Genomic DNA, 22450 nt, shown 5'->3' with positions numbered 1-22450 from the left:
TTTTCTGAGTGAGAATTTTTGCTCTGAACTGGAACAATTTCCTAGAACTTAAACATCGATTGTTTCATTAGGATAAGAAATATGTTTACCAAAAAAAAAAGAGAAAAAAGTTTCGCTCTGGATTAGATGTCAGAGGATCAAAAAGGCTTCCTTCTTTGGATATTTATTTCAACCCCCCCCCCCCGCTCAAATGTGACCTTCCCTTAGTAAACCAATGCTGTTTTCTGTGAACTCATTTTTGTATGCAAGCTGTCACAAACTTTTTCAATATCTTGAGTATCACTCTAGAGCAGTGTTTCCCAACCTTTTTGATGTCACAGACCCCCTATAGCAAATGTTAATTAACCTCGGCTCCATAAAATCCAAAATGGAAATTTTTTATATTTTATATATCATAAAGATGAAGTAATAAATTACAATTTTACAACACTAAATGTGTCATTTATGACAATGCAATACTGTTATAAATGGAGATATTCGGAAAAATTATGAACATATCAATTAGGCCAAGTGTGAGCAACATAAGATAAAGTTTAATGAAAATAAACTATCCCACAGCACCCCCCTTTGAATTACTCGTGGACCCACAGGGGTCCGCGGAACACAGTTTGGGAAACACTGCTCTAGAAATACTGATGGGTTGATAGTTAAATGCATAAATCTTTACACCTGCCGTGTGCAATGGTATTATTATACATTTTTTCTTCTCCTGCGGAATCTTCCATATGCTGAGACTCAAGCCAGGTCAAATGCATAGCCAATTCTGATGAACACACTCCTTATTATTTGTGTTGAAATTACTACCTTCTTACTTAGTTTATACAATATTAGCTCTAGCTTCCTCTCATACACCTATGTAACATTATTCTCCATAATTCTCAGGTTAATAACTTAGCAAAGTGGATCCTCTAGTTGAGCTCTTTTGCATTTTCGACCTGCATACCATACACATTCAGTAGGATTATACTTTCATATTTATTCTTTCTTTTATAATATAATAATAATTATTATGAATTGTCCTACGTATATAGAACTTTTCTGATATGAGCTTTGCAGTTTTCATAACTGATGATCCTCTTACATGCACAATATTCCTTCCACACCAATTTTTCTTGAGAATGCATTGTTTATTTAGATATGATTGTGCATCTATATCACACTGACACTATTTATTCTTCCATTTCTAGGAATGCATTTCAACATTGTACTATTCAATTATTTTTTAATACTTCCCATGTATGCCAGTAGCTTTCCCATCTAGCAGCTTATATCATGGGGCCAACCTAGTATTCTTCTCATTTGGTTATATTCTTACTTTGTAATTCAGTACATAACCTTTTCTCAGTAGGACATCCATATATTTAGCCATTTTTTAGGTTAGTACAGCATGATCACTGTGACCAGCCAGTGGCTGAATAGTCGCAGCCTTAAATGAAACTCCTCTGTCTAACATATAAGTTCTAACACACTCTGATCTCAGGTTCCCCTCCATCAAATGCTGCTTTAGGAAGTTGTCTTGCAACAGCTCAATAAATTTGACTTCTTTCTTCTTAGTAGATATCATCATTACTCAGTTGATGTTTCCATAATTAGTCTTCCATGATGATTACTCGATTAACCCCCATCAGGCTAATTTGCAATGCGATTCATCTTCATCAGCAACTGATCCACTAGGTTTGTCAGGACACTCCACTATGTATCATGTTGGAGGCTTAATGGATTTTTTACAACACTCGAAAAGAATTAAAATAGAATTTAATACTTCCTATATTTCATCCTAGTCACTAGGACATCTACGGGGATTACAAAAACAATTAATGTAACATATACACAAATAACAAACAATACTAAGCCCAACCACGTGGGTGACACTAAAGTCCTACCTAGGTAGAGTGCCCTCTAAGGGCAGTAGTAGGTGGCCTGGAATGTAAGGTGGGAACTCTGGTGATGAGTGTTTCCCAAATCTTCGGAAGCTTAATGCAACCGTATTTATTGAGATTTGGTTGGTATTTGAGAGCTGCTGCTGCTTCTAAGAAAAGTCTCTCTTTCTTGAATTTGCTGTGGCGGAGCATGGTGGTTTTCTTCCATGATACCCTGTGGGTGGTGTCCAAAACATGGTCAGCCAAGCCTGAATGGCCACAGTTGTGTTTGAAGATGTACGACTTGTGTTCCTCTAGACGGATGGATGCTGATCTGCCTGTCTGTCCAAAGTACGCCAGCTTACAGGAACAGGGTACTTTGTAAACTCCAGGCAGAGAGAGAGGAGGGAGCTGATCTTTCGTAGAATTGATAAGGGTAGCAAGTTTACGGTGGGGCTTATATGCTGTGTGTAGGTTGTACTTTTTTAGTATCTTGGCTATTTTTTCAGATGTGCCACGGATGTAGGGTATGGTGATGGCATTTTTAAAATCTTGTTGACGAGAAGGACGGGGAATGGAGGAGGAGTTGATTATTTTTTTGATACTGTGATCGCTGTATCCATTGGAGAGGAAAGTGCTGTGTATGTGGTTAAGCTCAGTAGTGAAGGTGGTTCCACTGGAACAAAGATTGTGGGCTCTCTTGGTAAGGGTTTTAATAATGCCATATTGTTGAGAGGGGTGGTGGTGGTGGGAGAGTTTGTGAATGTATCTGCCTGTGTGTGTGTGGGTTTTCTGTATACGGTGAAGGTAAGTGTATCATTAGGCAGGCGTGTGACTAAGGTGTCTAGAAAGGGTAAACAATTGTTCTTTTCCTTTTCCATAGTGAACTGGATTTTTGGATGTAGACTATTGAGATGACTGAGGAAGGAGTCTAACGTGCCTGGGCCATGAGGCCAAATAGAGAACACATCATCTACATATCTTAGCCAGATAGAAGGTTTGAGTGGGGCTGAGTGTATGGCTCGTTTTTCGAAATCTTACATATAGAAATTGGCAAGGGGGGGGGTGAGAGGGGGAACCCATGGCAGTTCCCTCTATCTGCTTGTAGATTTTGTTGTTCCAAGAGAAATACCCAGGGTTAATGGCAAAGGAAAAGAGATCTAAGATCTCAGAGGTAAAAACGTTTTCTAAGAGATATAAGGTGTCAATTAAGGGAATATTGGTAAACAAAGGGGAGATATCAAAGCTTACCAATATGTCTGTCTTATTCAAGGTTAAATTTTCTGTGAGGGCTTTAAAGTGGGTCGAGTATTTTATATAGGAAGGGTACCTTCCGGTGAGGGGGATCAGAGAGTTGGCCAGCTGTTTAGATAGTCTATAGCAAGGTGCATTGGTGGCATCTACTATAGGCCAGAGTGGGGAATTGGGTTTGTGGATTTTTGGTAAACCGTATATTCGGGGGGAGGGACGGGAGCGGAAAGGTTTAAGTTTTTTCGTGATGTCAGGGGGCCAGGAAGATACTTTTTTGAGTAAGATTTTTAGTTTCTTAGCTTGTGTTTTTGTGGGGTCGTGTTCTAGCGGGATGTAGGTAGCGCGATCACGGAGGATAATGTTCATTTTACGTGACATCATGTTGGAGGCTTAATGGATTTTTTACAACACTCGAAAAGAATTAAAATAGAATTTAATACTTCCTATATTTTGTCCTAGTCACTAGCTAGAAAAAACTTAAACCTTTCCGCTCCCGTCCCCCCCGAATATATGGTTTACCAAAAATCCACAAATGCAATTCCCCACTCAGGCCTATAGTAGATGCCACCAATGCACCTTGCTATAGACTATCTAAACAGCTGGCCAACTCTCTGATCCCCCTCACCGGAAGGTCCCCTTCCTATATAAAAAACTCGACCCACTTTAAAGCCCTCACAGAAAATTTAACCTTGAAGAAGACAGACATATTGGTAAGCTTTGATATCTCCTCTTTGTTTACCAATATTCCCTTAATTGACCTCTTATCTCTCTTAGAAAACGTTTTTCCCTCTGACATCTTAGATCTCTTTTCCTTTGCCATTAACTCTGGGTATTTCTCTTGGAACAACAAAATCTACAAGCAGATAGAGGGAACTGCCATGGGTTCCCCCCTCTCACCCCCCCCCCCTTGCCAATTTCTATATGTAAGATTTCGAAAAACGAGCCATAGACTCAGCCCCACTCAAACCTTCTATCTGGCTAAGATATGTAGATGATGTTCTCTATTTGGGCTCATGGCCCAGACAAGTTAGACTCCTTCCTCAGTCATCTCAATAGTCTACATCCAAAAATCCAGTTCACTATGGAAAAGGAAAAGAACAATTGTTTACCCTTCCTAGAGACCTTAGTCACACGCCTGCCTAATGATACACTTACCTTCACCGTATACAGAAAACCCACACACACACACAGGCAGATACATTCACAAACTCTACCACCACCACCCCTCTCAACAATATGGCATTATTAAAACTTTTACCAAGAGAGCCCACAATCTTTGTTCCAGTGGGACCGCCCTCACTACTGAGCTTAACCACATACACAGCACTTTCCTCTCCAATGGCTACAGCGATCACAGTATCAAAAAAATAATCAACTCCCCCCCCATTCCCCGTCCTTCTCGTCAACAAGATTTTAAAAATGCCATCACCATACCCTACATCCGTGGCACATCCAAAAAAAAAGCCAAGATACTAAAAAAGTACAACCTACACACAGCATATAAGCCCCACCGCAAACTTGCTACCCTTATCTGTTCTACGAAAGATCAGCTCCCTCCTCTCTCTCTGCCTGGAGTTTACAAAGTACCCTGTTCCTTTAAGCTGGCGTACTTTGGACAGACAGGCAGATCAGCATCCATCCGTCTAGAGGAACACAAGTCGTACATCTTCAAACACAACTGTGGCCATTCAGGCTTGGCTGACCATGTTTTGGACACCACCCACAGGGTATCATGGAAGAAAACCACCATGCTCCACCACAGCAAATTCAAGAAAGAGAGACTTTTCTTAGAAGCAGCAGCAGCAGGTCTCAAAAACCAACCAAATCTCAATAAATACGGTTGCATTAAGCTTCCGAAGATTTGGGAAACACTCATCACCAGAGTTCCCACCTTACATTCCAGGCCACCTACTACTGCCCTTAGAGGGCGCTCTACCTAGATAGGACTGTAGTGTCACCCACGTGGTTGGGCTTAGTATTGTTTGTTATTTGTGTATATGTTACATTAATTGTTTTTGTAATTCCCATAGATGTCCTAGTGACTAGGACGAAATATAGGAAGTATTAAATTCTATTTTAATTCTTTTTGGGTGTTGTAAAAAAATCCATTAAGCCTCCAACATGATGTCCTCACAGCACTTAAGCCTCTACACACGTACTCCACTATGTAGTTTATCTTTTCAGACTCTACCTCACATCAGACAGGTTGAAATTCACTGCTACATGGAGCATTTTAACTAACGTTGTCTTCATAGCTTTCCATCATGACTGGATTCAAATTCTCCAATATTATTAGCATCATCCCTCCTCAAGACACATTCTTACAGTACTGTATTGTAAAAATACAGTACTGTAATATAGAGGAAGCTATAGTATACAGCAAGCTATAATATAGAGGAGATTATATATATGTCATGATTATATAGGTATACATGTACAGAAGGTAAGAGGTGAAGAACAAGAAGCCATCGTTGGAAGTTGTGTAAGTGTACTGCAAAAATGTGTAGTTTTATACATAGAAAGTGGTGAGTAGAATGCATTTTCCAAGTGTGTTGAGAATACTGGGAGTGTGAATGAGCTATTATGATAGCTAGTTGTTTTTGGGAAACACCTTTTGTCATGAGATTGTTAATCTACAGGGATTACCTGTTATAATAATATTGATAAAATACTTTTGCAAACTACACTGGTTTCCACAAATTAAGGAACAAAGAAAAATCATCATAACTTAAAAATTGTATGATGAATTTTTGTGCAATTTATGAAAAGGAGTACAATATGAGATGTGGAAGAAACACCCACAAAAATTGTAAATAATTAGTTTAATTCAGTAACAAATTGGTTTATGAAGACATTGGTTAAAAACGAAGTCAAAATGGGATTGCCAAAGTTCCTCAATAAGAAATGAATAATAATAACCATTTCTCCTGCATAGCTCTCCTAAGACCCTCAAGGTTTTAGGAAAATGGGCAGCAACACATCTGCCCCGAGCATTCAAGACATGCTCATTGGAAGACCTAGCTGGCCAGTCCCATATGTACAATAGTCTCTTCTCGAAGATATTGGTCCATGAACTTTGCTCAATGAGGACAAGCATTATCATCTTGTAGAATAAATGTCCCCTTATTGCACCTGCAAAAGGATGAACATAGGGATACAGTACCCTGCCTGTATAAATTGAAGCATCATTCATGGTTCCACTAGGAAGCATATACAGGTTGATACAGTCCATCCAACAAGATGCTTCCCCCCCATCACACTACCTCCACCACAAGTGTCCCTTTTTATGGATAGCATAGAGAGAGAGATGATGGCATGTCCCTGTTTCAGCACACCTGACATTGCTTTGTAGAGCAAATTGGAACTCTTCTGTAAGCAGTACCAATCTCCATTGGTCTAGGGTCCAGTTGACATTCTGTATATGATAATATAGTTTAGTTTAAGATGGATGTGGTGTAATGAATTCAGTGCTATTAAGTGTATCATCAAGAACAAAATAAGTGATGTGTAGCTCATTGGCACTGTGATTAGCACTGTTTCCAGATGTTAAACATTCAAGTCCATCTTTTGACCAATATGCATGAAACACACATTTAATCAGTGGGGGGCATTATATGAGTAATAGAGGAAATGGAAATAGGAAACATACAGAATAATACAACATTTTATTTATACAATGGGAAAGGGTAGAGGTAAAAAAGATATTTTAGCACAATTTATATGATGAAACTCTGGTATGAAAATATTTATTCAAATATTATGTGATATTTAGGAATACTGTATTTCATTATTCATTTGTAATTTTTTTTTTTTTTTTTTCATTTCATTTTATTACTTCATATATAATTTTGAGTCCTTTTGTCATGAGATTATTAACTCTACAGGGATTTACTGTTATAATAATAATGATAAAATACTTTTGCAAACTACACTGGTTTCCACAAATTAAGGAACAAAGTTTTTATTTCATTTTTAATTTGCATGTTTTATATACATTGTCCATTGCTATTTTTATTACATTAAATGATAATGTTGATTTGAAAAGTTAGGTTGAATATAGATAAATTTATTGCTAATAGCACATTTCACTAATTTCAAAAAAAATTTTTATTCTTACATATATTTTTTTTCTATTTTAAGTAGTTGGGAATATTGAAGAACCAAAAGCAGATGTCCTTGCAGAAATAATTTTCATTAATCCAGACCAGATCTAGTTTGAGATTATTCTTTGACAATGCAGTCTCCATCAGCATTTTCTTCAGCTTGGCAGTATTCTAATGTATGCATTAATTTATACTGTTTTGTATAAGCTCACTAAATTGTTTTTTAGGAAGTGATAATTCAGATTAGTGTTATTATTGCTTTTTTTTAACTCTTCATAGAATGATAAGGATTTATCACCTATCCGCATGATTCCATCTATAGAAATCTTATTGTCCTTTGTGAGTGGTCTTCTATAGTCACCAGTATCTGTTGTACCATCTTAAACTTGTTCAGCATTAGTGCTCTTTTTAGTGTATTCAGTTTATCTATCACTCTCCATGGTATCATGTTCCTCCCAAACTGTTTGGGAGAGAAATTATATTTGATTGCTTTCTCTGTTGCTTTTGGTTGAAGACAGTAGGATGATAGTTTGATGGTTGGATTTTATCTCCATTTTTAGGAATAGATTGGATATAGTCACATGGAAGTCAATAATCTATAACATAGCAGCATCATGTATGGGCAAGCAATTAGGGAGAAAAGATAATTGACTTTTATCTTCCTTTTTATAAATAGATTGGATATAGCCACACAAGAAGTCATAATAATCTATAACACAGCAATCCCATGTATAAGCAAGCAGTTAGGCAGAAAGGAGAAATCTAATTTGAATAACTGGAGGTTGTAGTAGTCAAAAAAGTGGGAGTACTTTTCCAAAGAACAGAGGTAGACAATAAAAGCGTAGGAGGATGAGAAGTTGATTCAGCAAGTTTCAAGCTGAACTGTACATGCATACTTACTGGATGCTACTCATGTTTTTACATGCTTAAAGGTAAGTGGAGGAGTGATGTTGGCTAGTGTGGTGAAACAGTACCCATGAAAATACCCATAGAAAATGCACAATAAAGAGACAGTGTCTGTGAGAGAAGGGCAGTAATCATTAAGCTTATTTTCCTCTTCAATAGAATCAGGCATTCTTAGGGAAGATTTTATTGCACTATCTTCAATGAGAGAAGTGTATTCTAAGGTTGAATGGATTTGAGATTCATATAGTGGAGTTGTCAGATGAGAAGTAGTGTTTTGAATATAGGAAGGTAACTTTTTTTTGGCTGAGGAGGCCATGGATATGAAGTGTTTGCACCTGGAAATGACTAAATGTGAAAGTTAAGTACAGAAGAGAAATCTGATTTTAGTTGAAGATCTCAATATTATCAAAAGTAGGGAGTTAGTGAAGTGAAATCTTTTTTTTTTTTACTAGAAACAAGACAAGACTTTAGTTTGGTACTGTTGAAATTTTCTGAGAATGGTTGTTGTGGTTTTGATTTATAGCTGAAGGAACCAAGGAAATGACTAAATGTGAAAGTTAAATCCAGAAGAGAAATCTGATTTTAGTTGAAAATCTCGATATTATCAAAAGTAGGGAGTTAGTGAAGTGAAATGTTGGAAGTTTTTTTTTTTTTTTTTTCCTTCCACTTGGTTAGACTATAATAAATTTCATTTAATCCTTTATCCAAGTATAAGCAAACAAAGTTTGCACCTGAAATATCTTCAGGACTGAGGCAACTCGTGGTAAAGGTGGACCAAGCTCTCATCACTCCTTGTCCTAGTATCTCCCATAATGCAAAGCACATCTCCTTGCAGACATGTATAATGCTATTGTTAAATCTTGAATAAAGAGATTTTGTTGTGAAATATCTCATTCAGGATTTAACAAGCATCAAATCACTGAGAGAAATACTTTTATATAAGTAGAGATATTAATTGCTTGAAAAATATTTAAGTCCGAAGGTCCCAGTAATGTACGAATCTTTTAGTTTCCCTTGTGTGTATAAAAGACCTTTGTGTGTAATAATGTGCAAAATTATCCATTAGTGGGACCTATACAAGATATGAAACAGGACTTTAGGGCTTAGCCTGATACCAGAATGTTTTATCTCTGAGAGTGAATTCTGACATAATTTGATATTATGATAATTTGTATATAGTATGTTATAGTTTGGTAATGCTTGAAGTGTGATAAGTTAAACATTGAGAGAAATTGTAGATCTGATTGTTAAAAATCAGTGAATTGATTCATAATTAATATTGTCTCGTGGTAGAATTCAACTAGGAATACTGAAGTATTGTATAGTTAAGTCTGTTAACTTAGGAGAAAGATTTACTTTAGTCATATGACAAGTCTTGTAAATTTGTATTGTGATAGTTTGATGAATAAATCCTTTTTCTTTTACCTAACAAATTGCCTGATGTATGAATTCAATGCACCACTCATCAAATAGAACCTGAGCGGAACTAATTAATTGAGGAAGACCACGACTGCAATGAGAGTTTAAAATAAGGGATTTAGCTAACTTGGAAACTGTTATTATATAAATTGTATAACTGTGTGTCACTCTGAGACTTCACTCCTTGATTAAGAAGCTTTTTCTGATCTAAGGGTTCTGGATGGCGCAGCATTAACAAACAAATTTTCCAGAACCCAACGAGGTGACAGCTCCAGATTTTCAATAAAGGAATTGGCTCTATCCAGGGGCAATTTCTTTGTTTATCAAATTTGCACACGTGAGCAATCTAAGTGACGGCCACAGAATTGATAGGTAGTTTGAGAATCGATAGGACATATAAAGGGGAACCAGAGAGTAATGTCCTCTACCTAAATAATGCCATCATAAATCATATATTAAATTAAAGAATCAACATTTATAACACTATACATTAAGGGAAGGGCTACTACTCAGACCAGTTTCGATCTTTATTGAGGTTTCGTCAGTGGGAGCCAGACCCAGAGGTGGCGATACTAAGGTAGAAGCAATGGAGAAGTCACATTTATCTATAAGAGTTGCCAAAGATGTCTCGCCTTATGATTAAATTACTCTGGATTTAGAGTAAGATGTTGAATGTTTTTTTTTTTTTTTCACTTGGTTAGACTATAATAAATTTAGTTTAATCCTTTATCCAAGTGTAAGCAAACAAAGTTTGTGCCTGAAGTATCTTCAGGACTGAGGCAACTCGTGGTAAAGGTGGATCAGGCTCTCATCACTCCTTGTCTTCTCCCATAATGCAAAGCACATCTCCTTGTGGACATGTATAATGCTATGCATTAAGGGAAGTGCCACTACCCAGACCGGTTTCAACCTTTATTGAGGTCTCCACCTCTGGGTCTGGCTCCCACTGATGAGACCTCAATAAAGATCGAAACTGGTCTGAGTAGTAGCCCTTCCCTTAATGTATAGTGTTATAAATGTTGATTCTTTAATTTAATATATGATTTATGATGGCATTATTTAGGTAGAGGACATTACTCTCTGGTTCCCCTTTATATGTCTTATCGATTCTCAAACTACTATCGATTCTCAAACTAATGAGTGAGATATTTGCATGATGGGTGAGCCAGCACAAAATTTTTCAAGCGCTGATTATGAGGATAGTATACCATTTCTGTAAATTATGTATGTTCTTCTGGCTGTTTTTCTGGATAAAAGACCAGAGAGTTTCTGAGAAGGAAAATCCTGCTGCTTCTGTATGAGTTGCTGGAAAATGTTGAATCTGGAATCATTTGACCATTGCAGGGTTTTCAAATGAAGAAGAGTGATGGAATGGAATATACTACCATTAGCAAAACTGTGGATAGGATAATGGAGGAAGAGTGTATAGGTAAAAGCATAGAATTCTGCTGCCCTCACACTAACAGAGAAATCAGATGAGAGGAAATCATTTACCATGACATACAGTGAACGATCAGAAAGGAAATTGTAACCCATTCACAAGCACAGAAGTCAGACCATAAGAGGGTGGCTTGCTGAGGTGGCCTTTATATTAGAACTGATCATATGCTTGTAAATGTTAAGCATAGTCATGAGTTTTTCCAGACTTTTCCATGGTTTGTGTCCATAAGTGGGTAAGATTGGCTGTGGAAGTAGAGACAGAATCTGTATTGGTGATTACTGATTAATTGGTGGGTCAGTAGATAGTGAAGAAAATGGCTGTTGATAGGCAGTGCCATGGGAGTTTGATGGCCAACTTTTATATTCTGTTTTTTAGAAATAGATTGGATGGCTTTGCTTCACTGCTGTTGGGAATATGACAGCTTATATAGGTTACTTAGTATTTCTGAAGCAAAAGTTTTTAGCACAAGGAGAAATATCATATGGACCAGGAGACTTATTAATTAATTGAGGATTTCCGATGTCTTTCTTCTGCAAAAAACATGCCAAGGCATGTCACTTCCCACAATGCGTGCCAAGGCATGCATTGTGGGAAGTGATTTTGCTTAGTTGTCTATACACGAGTTGAAAGAGAAAACTGATGCCAAATGGTCAGCCTTATCTTTAGGTGATGTTACCATGGTGCTGTCTGGACAAGAAAGAGGTAGAAGGCTAGAAGTTGCACCTGATCCAAATACTTTCTACAACTGAAATAATTGTTGAAAGATCACTTATGGAAACTGCCTCATTCCCCACTCCATATAGTACTTATGACCCATATCCGAGCCTATTTCTCTAACAATGTGCCAAAATAGCCCAGGATAAAAATGCCACATATCTCATGTTGCTCAAGTGATCAGAAAGAGTAATCAGACCTTTAGGTCATCCCATTTGGTACCATCGTATTGGCAAAGGATATGAGGCTGAGAATGGCTAGTTGAAGATTGATCTGAGAAGGAAACATGGAAAAGAACATGGTCAGATCTTTAACAGGAGAGATAATAACTACAGTGTATTTGGAGAAAGAACTGTAAATTAAAGATACCAAGAAATTATAAACTTGGTTTAATCCTTTATCCAAGTGTAAGCAAACAAAGTTTGTACCTGAAGTATTTTCAGGACTGGAGCAAACTGATTAAGAAAGAAACTGGAGTGCCGGGTGAATAATGAAATTATCCAGTATTCTAGTTTGTAAGTGAACATTTTGCATTAGATTATTTAATAATGGCAGATCATTTGTCTTTTCTTCCACTTTGAGCTACAGTTAGAGAAGGGAAGCTTTATTATTGTTATTATTGTGAACGTTAGAGTCTCCAAGGAAGATGATCTCTCTGTTTGGGTAATCCAATTGGTGGCCATTCTACAATTGTAATAATCAAAGTGAGTCGCATGATGACCAGAATTAGGAGAGCAGTAAAGGTAGCAAATGACAGCAACAGAGTAAGGCAAGAAAACCTTGTTTTGCTGTTTGTCATTTTTTTGAAGTTCATAATCCTTCAGTCTGTTTCTCCAGGGCTAACATTTTAGTCATTATTCATCTGTGGATATTCTGTTGTGTTTCTCTAGCTGCTGGAAATCCAGGTGATCAGATCTATTCATATTTTGAAAGTGGCTTTACAGCTTTATTTGTTGTAGCAATCCTCTGTAGTTTTCATCGCTTTGAAGTGTTTCTACTGAACTCAATTTCTTATCTACCATTATTCCAAATTCCTATATCCCTAATAATATGTTATTTTGCTAGATATTTCCAAGACTTTTCAGTCTGGCAGATCAGGTCTACTTACAAATTCATTGCTGTATGGTTTACCATCCACCCTTTGCAACTGAATTTCCAGTTCCCTGTCTAGCACTGCACGCACACACTCTCTCTCTATCGTGGCAGACAGCTTCCTGTCTTCAGGTTTGTACTTCAGTGCTGAAGTACCAAGTTTTGTACTTTGCCCATGCCTTTTTTCTTTTCTACATTAACATAATTTGATTCTGCAATTGTCAGTTCATCTTCTATTAGCAATGCAGTGAATAATGTAACAGAGTGTTTTATACAAGCTGCCACGACTGTAATTTCTAAAACATCTAGTCAGTTTCCAAATTTCCCTGAGCCATAGTGGAATTGCAAATGCACAGCAGGCAAAGAAGGGTATTTTCCAAAGTTACCACACAACAACAAACTGCATTGCTTTCAATTGTGCTCGAGTTTAAGCAAGACACATCTGGTATCAGAGGTAAAAGGAATCCTGGTTAAATATAAATCCTCTATAACAAGAACAACCAAGACTAAAAAAAAAAATTCTGGGTCAAAATCAAGGTCTGATATACCACCTATGAGCTCTTATCTTGAACACAATGGATGCACAGTTACTGATCCAACAGGTATTGCTGACACTTCTGCTAAAATATCAAATCCTCTAAATAGCTGCTAAAATATCTTATCCTCCCGAGTTCCTACCCCAAAATAAGCAAAGCAGGAAAACAATACGTTCAGTTTTCTTTGAACAGCACTGAAGAATATAACAGGCAGTTCAATAAAGAAGAAACAAAAGCTACTTTGCTTAAGTGCCATTCAACAGCTGTTGGATCAGACAATATTTATTATAAAATGGTAAAACATTTGTTGTCATCCCTTCTTTCAAGATTATACATTGGTCATCATTCATTATGCAGAATTTATGGAGACAAGAACACTTGTGTTGGAGTAATTACTTTACTTACAATTAAGCAAATAACACTCAACATGTTGACCTCTATATGTCATCAACAGGAAAACATATACTGTATTTGCCGATGTATAAGACGCACTTTTTTTCTTTGAAAATAGGTCTGAAAAACAGGGTGCGTCTTATACGCCGATACTCATTTTTTTATTACTTTCCTTTCTGGAAATTTTCTCTGTTCCAAGTTACGCTATTTCTTTCTTGCTTCCTTGTGGTGTATGAGAGCATTCCAGTTACGTTAGTTATGTATTCCAGTTACTGAAATACATTCTAGTATTCCGGTTATGGATAGATAACATTTGGTCTGGGTGCTCTGCCATACTGTTGAAGAAGCCTGCCCTGCTAGTATGGGATCAATTTCGTTCTCACAGAACAGAAAATGTTAAAAATAAACTCAAGGAATTAAAAACTCATTTAGCTGTAATTCCAGGAGGTCTAACTAGTCAGCTTCAACCTTTAGATGTCTGTATTAATAAATCATTTAAGGGATTTATGAAGGAGAAGTGGAACACTGCATTCAGAAGACTGCTGGATGCAGTCTTCAGATTTTGAGGTTTCGCCATCAGGAAGAGGCCTAGCATTTCGCAAGTTTGTGAGTGGGTCAAAGCTTCATGATGGGATGTGGTGAAAACTGAGACAGTGGTTAAATCATTTAAGAAGTGTGGCATTAGTAATGCACTGGATGGTACAGAGGAGACAATTTGTTGTATTGAGGTGTCAGATTCTGATTTAGAAGAGGTTTCAAGTGTCTCTTATTTAGCTCTGGAGATGAATTTCTGGGTTTTGACGAAGAAGATTAAAAGGTGGGTACTCTTTCCTAGTTGGATTAGGGTATTTGTTGAAAGTAGACCTACTTATTACTTTATATTTGAAATACTGTAAATTCATTATAATATTCAGTGATAAAGTTTTTTTTCCTTAAATTTATTTCCTTATTGCTGTAAAAAAATGTGTACAAACAAGGGGGTGCATCTTATACATCGGAAAATACGGTATACATGCACAGGACACAAGCTACATAACACTACACAAAAAAGTAAGCTAAATCTAAATGCTTTGTTAATCATTTAAACTAGCCTGACCTTTGGTGAAAAAAATAAAATAATTAAAAAAAATAAATAAATATAAAATAAATTTAAAAATTACTTTAATTAATTAATTAACAAAATAATTATTTATACATAGGTATAATATGCAGATGATTAAAATTAATTACGGTGGAACTACATCAAATACATCTCTAACATCTTCTTATCTTAAAGTTTTTTCGTGTTGGGGTTCTGTCATGTTCTAGATGATATATAGGTTGCAGATAGGTCCTCCAGATTCTTGGAATTACTAATCCATCATTTTTGTTGAGATTAGGATGATATTTCAGCATCTCACAAGCTTCCTTGAATTTTCTTCTAAACTAGGTTTAAGTGCAGAGTAGGGATTGACTTCGTACCTTTCCAGTTGATTCTGTGACATGTTTGAAGTGCACAGTCTGACAGGCCTGTTTTCCAATAGTATAGGAATGGAATGTGGCATTTATATTCATCTTTTCTAGTTAGAATCATGTGTCCTGTTTCCCTTATGTAGCGTAGGTTGCAGGTGCACTGAATTTTGTAAACCTATGGGTGGGGAAGGGAATTTTTGGATGAGCTGAGTATACTTTTTAATTTTGCATGAGACTTGAAAGTTACCTCACCATTGTATTTATGTAGTGTTCAATATTCCCCTAATGGATGGTATGGTTATGGCATTCTTGTAATCTTTTTTGCTTTTAATGCTATTATTTTGAATAGAGCTTATTGCTCAAAGTCTTCAATGTAAAAGTTAGCTGTGTGTGTGTGTGTGTGGTGGGGGGGGGAGTGGTGAGCTCGTGGGTGTACTTTTTTTTCTCTCCCCCCCTTTCAGGTAGAAGAAATTATTTTCCCACACAAAATACCCAGAGTGAAGTACGTGAGCAAAGAGGGCCATGATATGAAATTTGAAAATATTAGCCAAATGTTCATAAAAATGGCTATAACAAAAAAACAGTTCGCAAGATCATCCACAATAATACCATGAAAATCAAAAGGATTACAAGAATGCCATAACCACACCATATATTAGGGGAATATCGCAAAAATAGATAGAACACTATATAAATACAACGTTAAGGCAAACTTCCTGCAAAATTAAAAAATATACTCACTCATCCAAAGATCCCCTTTTCCACCTTGCCTGCCTAGGGATTTACAAAATTCAGTGCACCTGCAACCTACCCTACATAGAGAAAACAGGATGCATATTCCAACATGAAAAAGATGAACCCAAATGCCACATTAAATTCTTTCACTATGGTAAAACATGTCAGACGATGCACTTCAGTCATGTCACAGAATCAATTGGAAAGGCACCAAATCCCACCCATGGGCATACGGGAATAAAAAGGCGTTAGCTGATTTTTAAAAAATTTTTTTTTTTGAGGGCCCGGTCCCAACAAATTGACTTGTAAATACCTTTCCGAAATTTTTTAAAGTTCATACATTAACATAAGTATTAATAATTAATTATGGCATAATTATAAAGAGTATTAGTACACTTATGTATATGGTGTGGCATGTTGACAAATATAAAATTACATTTAAATTAGTTATCAATCACTGGACTAATGAAATCTTGTAGCATGTTGTAGTTTTCTCAGGCAAACATCATTAAATTAATTTGTGCTGATTTTCATTTACATATCCCATTCTGATCACCAAATATATTTATAATATTATAAGTACAGTCATACTCCGACTTACGCTACCATGACTTACGCGGTTTCTTATATGTATGTATTCCCATCCCACTTCACGCCTCGCCACTAGTTGTATCTTTCAGGCGCGGCCGCATTCGCCAGTGTCGCACATGCTGTGAACAAGCACTGACGTGTTTCACCCAGTCTCCATTCATACACGATTTTTATAGTCTACAAACCTTGTGATTGTTTAATGTTATGTTCTTGATAAAAATTTTATCACATAAAAAATAATAATGTCATCCAAAAGAAGCAAGTCCGATTCTTCTACTGCTAGCAAGAAAAGAAAACATTGACTTTGGAAACAAAACTCAACATAAGGATTTTAAAGGCAGAATGAAAATTTGGGAGCTAGCAAAGAAGTTCGATCTACAGGAATCCACAGTAAGAACAATCATAAAAGAAAAGTTTACAGATTTTGGAGGACATAGATTCTAACAAGGAACGAATTGTAGCCACAAGGCAAGGAATAAAAAAATCATTAGCTTGCTATGAAGAAATTTTGCATGACAAGAAAAAGACATTATGCTGTGAGATGAATCTATTAGATTTTATGAAACCATCGACGTCGAAATAACTTCCTTTTTTTTATGTACGAAAAACTATAATTATAATTATATTTCTTAAAAAATATAAGTGTTTTTGTAAACCTTTGGTCCCAATTGTATGTTTGTATATATAAATTACATGCCAAATTATACCCCGAGTTACGTGAATTCGACTTACACGCTTTTTGTTGGTCCCACATACTGTGTAACTTTGGGGTTTTACTGTACTTATGAGTGAATGCAGACTTTTTCTCCTGTGTGCTGGTAGTTTTCCCCTCCTTTTGTACATTCTGGAGATCTTTGTAGGTTTGAGGTGGATGACTCACTATCTGTTCTATCACAGACACCTTCAATAAGAGATTTCTTAATACCAAAATTAAACAAAGTGCCTTATTGGTCCCAATTGTATGTTTGTATATATAAATTACATGCCAAATTATACCCCGAGTTACGTGAATTCGACTTACACGCTTTTTGTTGGTCCCACATACTGTGTAACTTTGGGGTTTTACTGTACTTATGAGTGAATGCAGACTTTTTCTCCTGTGTGCTGGTAGTTTTCCCTGTGTTATCTCTTATTCAAATTAGATTTTAAATCTGTATTCCTATTACTTTTAAAAAAAAATCACAGCATTCTGGTTTCAGAACAGGCATTTACACACTGCAATACGAACTTGCGAAGAAAGTATTCAGTATTAACAGATTTGAGAACCGGATACCGACTACTTTGATGTTTAATTTCAGTGGAAAATTATTTTTTATACTTCCTCTGATTGGTCAATGACATTTGCAACACAGATGTTATTTCATTCAGTTTTTGAGAACATGCCGGCCGTTGTTGTAATTGGCTTGCAGGCAATTTTTATGATCGGTCATAAACAGTGGTATTCTCTTTCCCGATTGTTGAAAGATTTCGTTGTGTGAAAATCAACGATAATTCATGAATATTTCCATGTTTAAATATATGCTGCTTGGTCACTGACATTTGCTACACAGATGTCATTTTCTTCAGTTTTGAGAACAGAGGATATGCCACCCATTGTTGTAATGGGCTTGCAGGAAATTTTTATGACCCATCATAAACAACGGTATTTCCTTTCCGAAATGTTAAAAGGTTTCAGTGTGTGAAAATTAACTATACACAGATTTTATTAGTCATTCTGGGTCTGAGCTTTTCGACATATTCATGAATATTATTCTCATCAGCATATTTCTATTATAAAATATTTATTCATGAAAAATGCTTAGAAAACTAAAATGACAAATTCCAGAACTTCTCGCAGAACACCTATTCACCTTCCACGGAACACAGTTTGAGAAACCCTGCTGTATATCATTGAGAACATGATGGCAGAATCCCAACATAACAGAATGTTCGAGATGTGTTTGATGTAGTTCCACTCTAATTTTATTTTATCATTTGTATATTAAACCTATGTATGAAATTATTTTATTTATGTTAATTAATTATGATTAATTATTTAAAAAAAATATTTTATTTTTTCAATAGAGGCTAGTGTAAATGCTTAACGAAGCACTTAGATTTAGCTTGCTTTTTGTGTAGTGTCATGTGGCTTGTTCATATTATATCATTTCCTGATGATGACTTCTATTTTGTACCTGTCTACATATATGGTTCAAAATCAGATGTACTAAGGGGATCTTCTGCTTTCTTTCCACACAACATATCTGCTCAAATCTGAACTGTACACTATAGCTTGCTTTAAAATACATACAACTGCATCATTATCAAAGGTGAATAATATGGAGAGCTTAACAGATTTCTTTCAGGCAATAATATCTTTAGATCTACAGAAACATCCAGTGAGCTCTCGTATCCAGCATGTCCTTTTTCAATTATCAAAGCCATGCTTGGATATATGCTTCTATTGTATTCCACCCCATGTTGAGCCAAGGGAAATAATACTGCAGTTATTACTACTAGGTCAGCTCGTTTCTTAAGCTTTCATGATTGCCTGTACCCTACACTAATTTCAGACAGATAATGAGAAACAGACTAACTTTTAATCCAGTGGCAGTCAACATGGAATAGATAAACCAATAAGAAGCTGTATCGAATCAATTCTGAAATTAAGATATGGCAGTCTAGGCTATGCAGGAACCATAAAGAGGGTGTGTCTTCTTACACATCCTGCCTATCAGATGGTGATGACAGCCTAAGTGTGAGGAGTTGTGTGATGCCAAATTATCCATCATTCACATTTTAATCACCTGCCCTCATTTTGTTAACAAGCAGCACAGTTATTATTTTAGGCATTGATCTGTCTGAGCTGTATACACTCAGGCAGATTTCATCAGATTCATTGAATGTCACCTTGGTTTTTAAATTTCTCGTATAAATTATATATGCATTAGTTTAATTAATTGTATATGTAGTTTTAGAAACTTTTCTTTTAATGCTTGTATGAATTTGAATACTTTTTTACATCTGTTTTTCTATACTGATTTTTATCTGGTTATTCTGTTTTACTTATTACTTTATGTACTTCTAAGAAGTATTTCATTTGTTTTTATATACATATTTTATACCTGTATATGTGGCTTATTTTTTACATGTTCTAGTGCAGCATGGCTATAGATATCCCTGTGCCATCTCTATGCAAACCAAACAAGCAAACATGATCTTCCAAAAACTATGTGAACTTGGATATCATCTGCATCTAATTGTTGACTCAGTAGGAAGTTGACTCATAAAAAAAATTCTCATCATCATGCATATCAAGGATTTAGGCCAAGCATGGCCTGTTCCGGCCTTAGAAGTCATCGTTGAATCGTTTAAGAGGACGTCCTGGTTTCCTTTTTTCTAATGGCTTGTACTTTAAGGCTTGTTTTGGTAATCTTTCTGTTTTCATTCTTTGAACGTGTTCCATCCATTTATGTTTATATTTTTTAATTTTTTCTATTACTGGTTCTTGGTTTAATTCTTTCATAATTTCTTCATTTCTTTTGTGATCAAATAGGGTATACTTTGCAGTTTTTCTCATAAACTTCATTTCTGCTGTTGTTAATCTTTGTCTTTTTGTTTTGTTGTTCAGATTTCGCTTCCATACATTAAGACTGGTAGGGCTAATGTATTGTATACTTTTAGTCTGGTTTGTTTTTGAACTAGGTTTGGTTTAAATATAGTTAATTACACCTGTTATTTTTAAATATTTTGTAGTTTTTACGTTTATATCTTTTCTCATTTTCATATGTGATCGTACATCCTAGGTAGTTAAATGAATTCAGCTGTTCTAATATCTTGTTATCTATTACTATTTTAGTTCTTGCTGGATCTTGTCCTTTAAAGGCCATAGTTTTTGATTTTTCTGTTGATATTATCATACCATAATCTTTGATATCTCATTTAGATCTAAAATAGCTTTCTGTAGTTTATCTTTAGAATTTGTAATTATTTGGTCATCGGCAAAGAGGAGAGTGTTTGAGTTTACTGTAGGAGAAAGTTTAATTCCTTGATGTAAATTTTTATTCCATTTTATTATTATTTCATTTAAGTAGATATTAAAAAGAGTTGCTGAGAGGGGACATCCCTGTCGGACCCCTTGGTTTATCTCTCTCATATATGATAGCTTGTGATTTAATCTTATTTGTATTTGATTATTGTCATATAGTCATATATACTTGTGATAGCTTTTAGGATATTATTTGGTATTTGTCTTGCTTTTAATATGTTAAATAATATGTTTCTTTTAACTTTGTGAAATGCATTTTCAAAGTCAATAAATGCAATATGTGTTTCTAAATTGTATACTATTCTTTTCTCTATTATTAATTTTAGGCAAAAGGCCGGGTCTATACATGATCATCCTTTTCTAAATCCATTCTGTACTTCGGAATAGTTTATTGGTTTGCTATTTAAGATTCTGCTATATATTTTGTAACAGGAATTTAGTATACTGATACCTCTATAGTTTTTAGGGTCATCTCTATTACCTTTTTTAAAGATAGGAATCACAATTGCTTTTTTCCATTCTATTAGGGGGGGGATACCAGTTGAAAAATTTTCAACTGGTATCCCCATAATTCAAAAAAAAATTCTAAATTCTCAAATTTCCTTACTCCCTTTACCAGCCATTCCTGCCCCTTTGTAAAAAATACAATTTTTTTTCAAGAATTGGAGAATTGAAACTTGACCCGTGTTATTTAATGGTCATTATCAACAGTACTTCACCAGTGTACCTTTAAATGATACCTTAGAAATTTCTGTTTTCTGTATTTCCATCAGACATTGTAGACCTCTTCAAGTTGGTTATGAACTCAGGATATTTTGCTGGAACTGGAAATTACAGATAGATTGAAGGAACTGCAGTGGGCTCTCCATTTTCCAAAACTTGAACCAACTTTTATTTAGAACATCTTGAAGAAAAATGTTATAGCATGTTCCTCTTTGACTCCAAATATTTTTGCTATTTGGAAAAAAAACTTGTGTGATGAATTTGGATGCCTTTTAAAAAAATAACTTATTTCCCAGAAATAAAATTAAACTTTATTCTTTCTTAATATCCTTTTAAAAAGAGAAACGGCTGGCTCCCCATTGATGTCTACTATAAACCATTAGAATTTTAAGAAAATTAAAATAAAATAAATAAAAACAGTAATGAGGGGTATAAAAGCTCTGTTTAAAAAATGATTTTTAGGTAACACTACAGTCTTTTTTTTTCCCATTGAATTTTCTTGACCCTTCGTAGCTCAGTTGGTATAGATGAAGCTCTTTGGTCAGAAAGACTTGGGTTCGATTCCCATCTGTGATGTGACAAAAGGTGAGTTAGCTGGTCTCATATGGAAGTAGGGGGGTTTTCATCCCCCAGAACAGGCAAACTGGCCCCATGAACATACACAGATTACAGTCAGGAATACTTAAAACCAAGCCATAGGCCTGATTCGTTGAATTAGGCCTATGCTGGTTCTGAGCCTGGATAAAAATTGGGGGATTGAGATGGTGCCGTACTTCCCAGAAAAAGGGACCTCATGGCCATTGTATCATCATATGTTAAATAAACATAAATAAAAATGCTAGAAATGATGTAATTGACAAAACATGAGTTATCAGACTTGGAGAATTGCAATGCAACCTTGATGCTTTTGTAAATATACCTTTCTGACCATAATATGTGAGATTGCAAGATTACAAGTGGTTTTGTAAAAATCTGGGAGATAGGTGTCAGTTGTTCTTTTGGAGATTGCAGGAATGAAGCTAATTTGTGAACTGGATGGAAGGAGATTTTGAGATTTATTTGATATAGAAGTCTGGTCTCTCTCATAAATACATGTTATGTATTTATGAGATTATCAGAAAACAAAAGATTTCAAAAACAAAATCAAAAACAAAATTTCTGGGATTATATTGTTACCAACTAATCTTTTAATCAGTTTAGATATGGTT

General features: G+C 35.5%; 1 protein-coding gene across 7 annotated transcripts in view; it reads left to right on the top strand.

Annotated features, from left to right (window-relative positions):
• Spt20 (transcription factor Spt20 homolog) overlaps positions 1-22450 on the top strand; it is a 444696-nt gene that overhangs the window by 6443 nt on the left and 415803 nt on the right. For 5 of the 7 annotated variants that reach the window (XM_090405995.1, XM_090405994.1, XM_090405996.1 and 2 more), the window contains exon 2: positions 7254-7389. In XM_090405995.1, the coding sequence (XP_090262121.1) occupies positions 7345-7389 (45 nt within the window). In that variant the 5' untranslated portion in view covers positions 7254-7344. Of the gene's footprint in view, positions 1-7250; positions 7390-22450 lie in introns of all 7 variants that reach the window. The other 2 variants (XM_090405992.1, XM_090405991.1) reach the window with 1 other exon arrangement.

The sequence above is a fragment of the Typopeltis vanoorti genome, chromosome 16, assembly GCF_054136105.1.
Source record: "Typopeltis vanoorti isolate ZY-2024b chromosome 16, IOZ_Tvanoo_1.0, whole genome shotgun sequence".
Taxonomy (NCBI): Eukaryota; Metazoa; Arthropoda; class Arachnida; order Uropygi; family Thelyphonidae; genus Typopeltis; species Typopeltis vanoorti.
The sequence above is the reverse complement of the archived record's forward strand: the minus strand, read 5'-3'. Positions and strand labels throughout refer to the sequence as shown.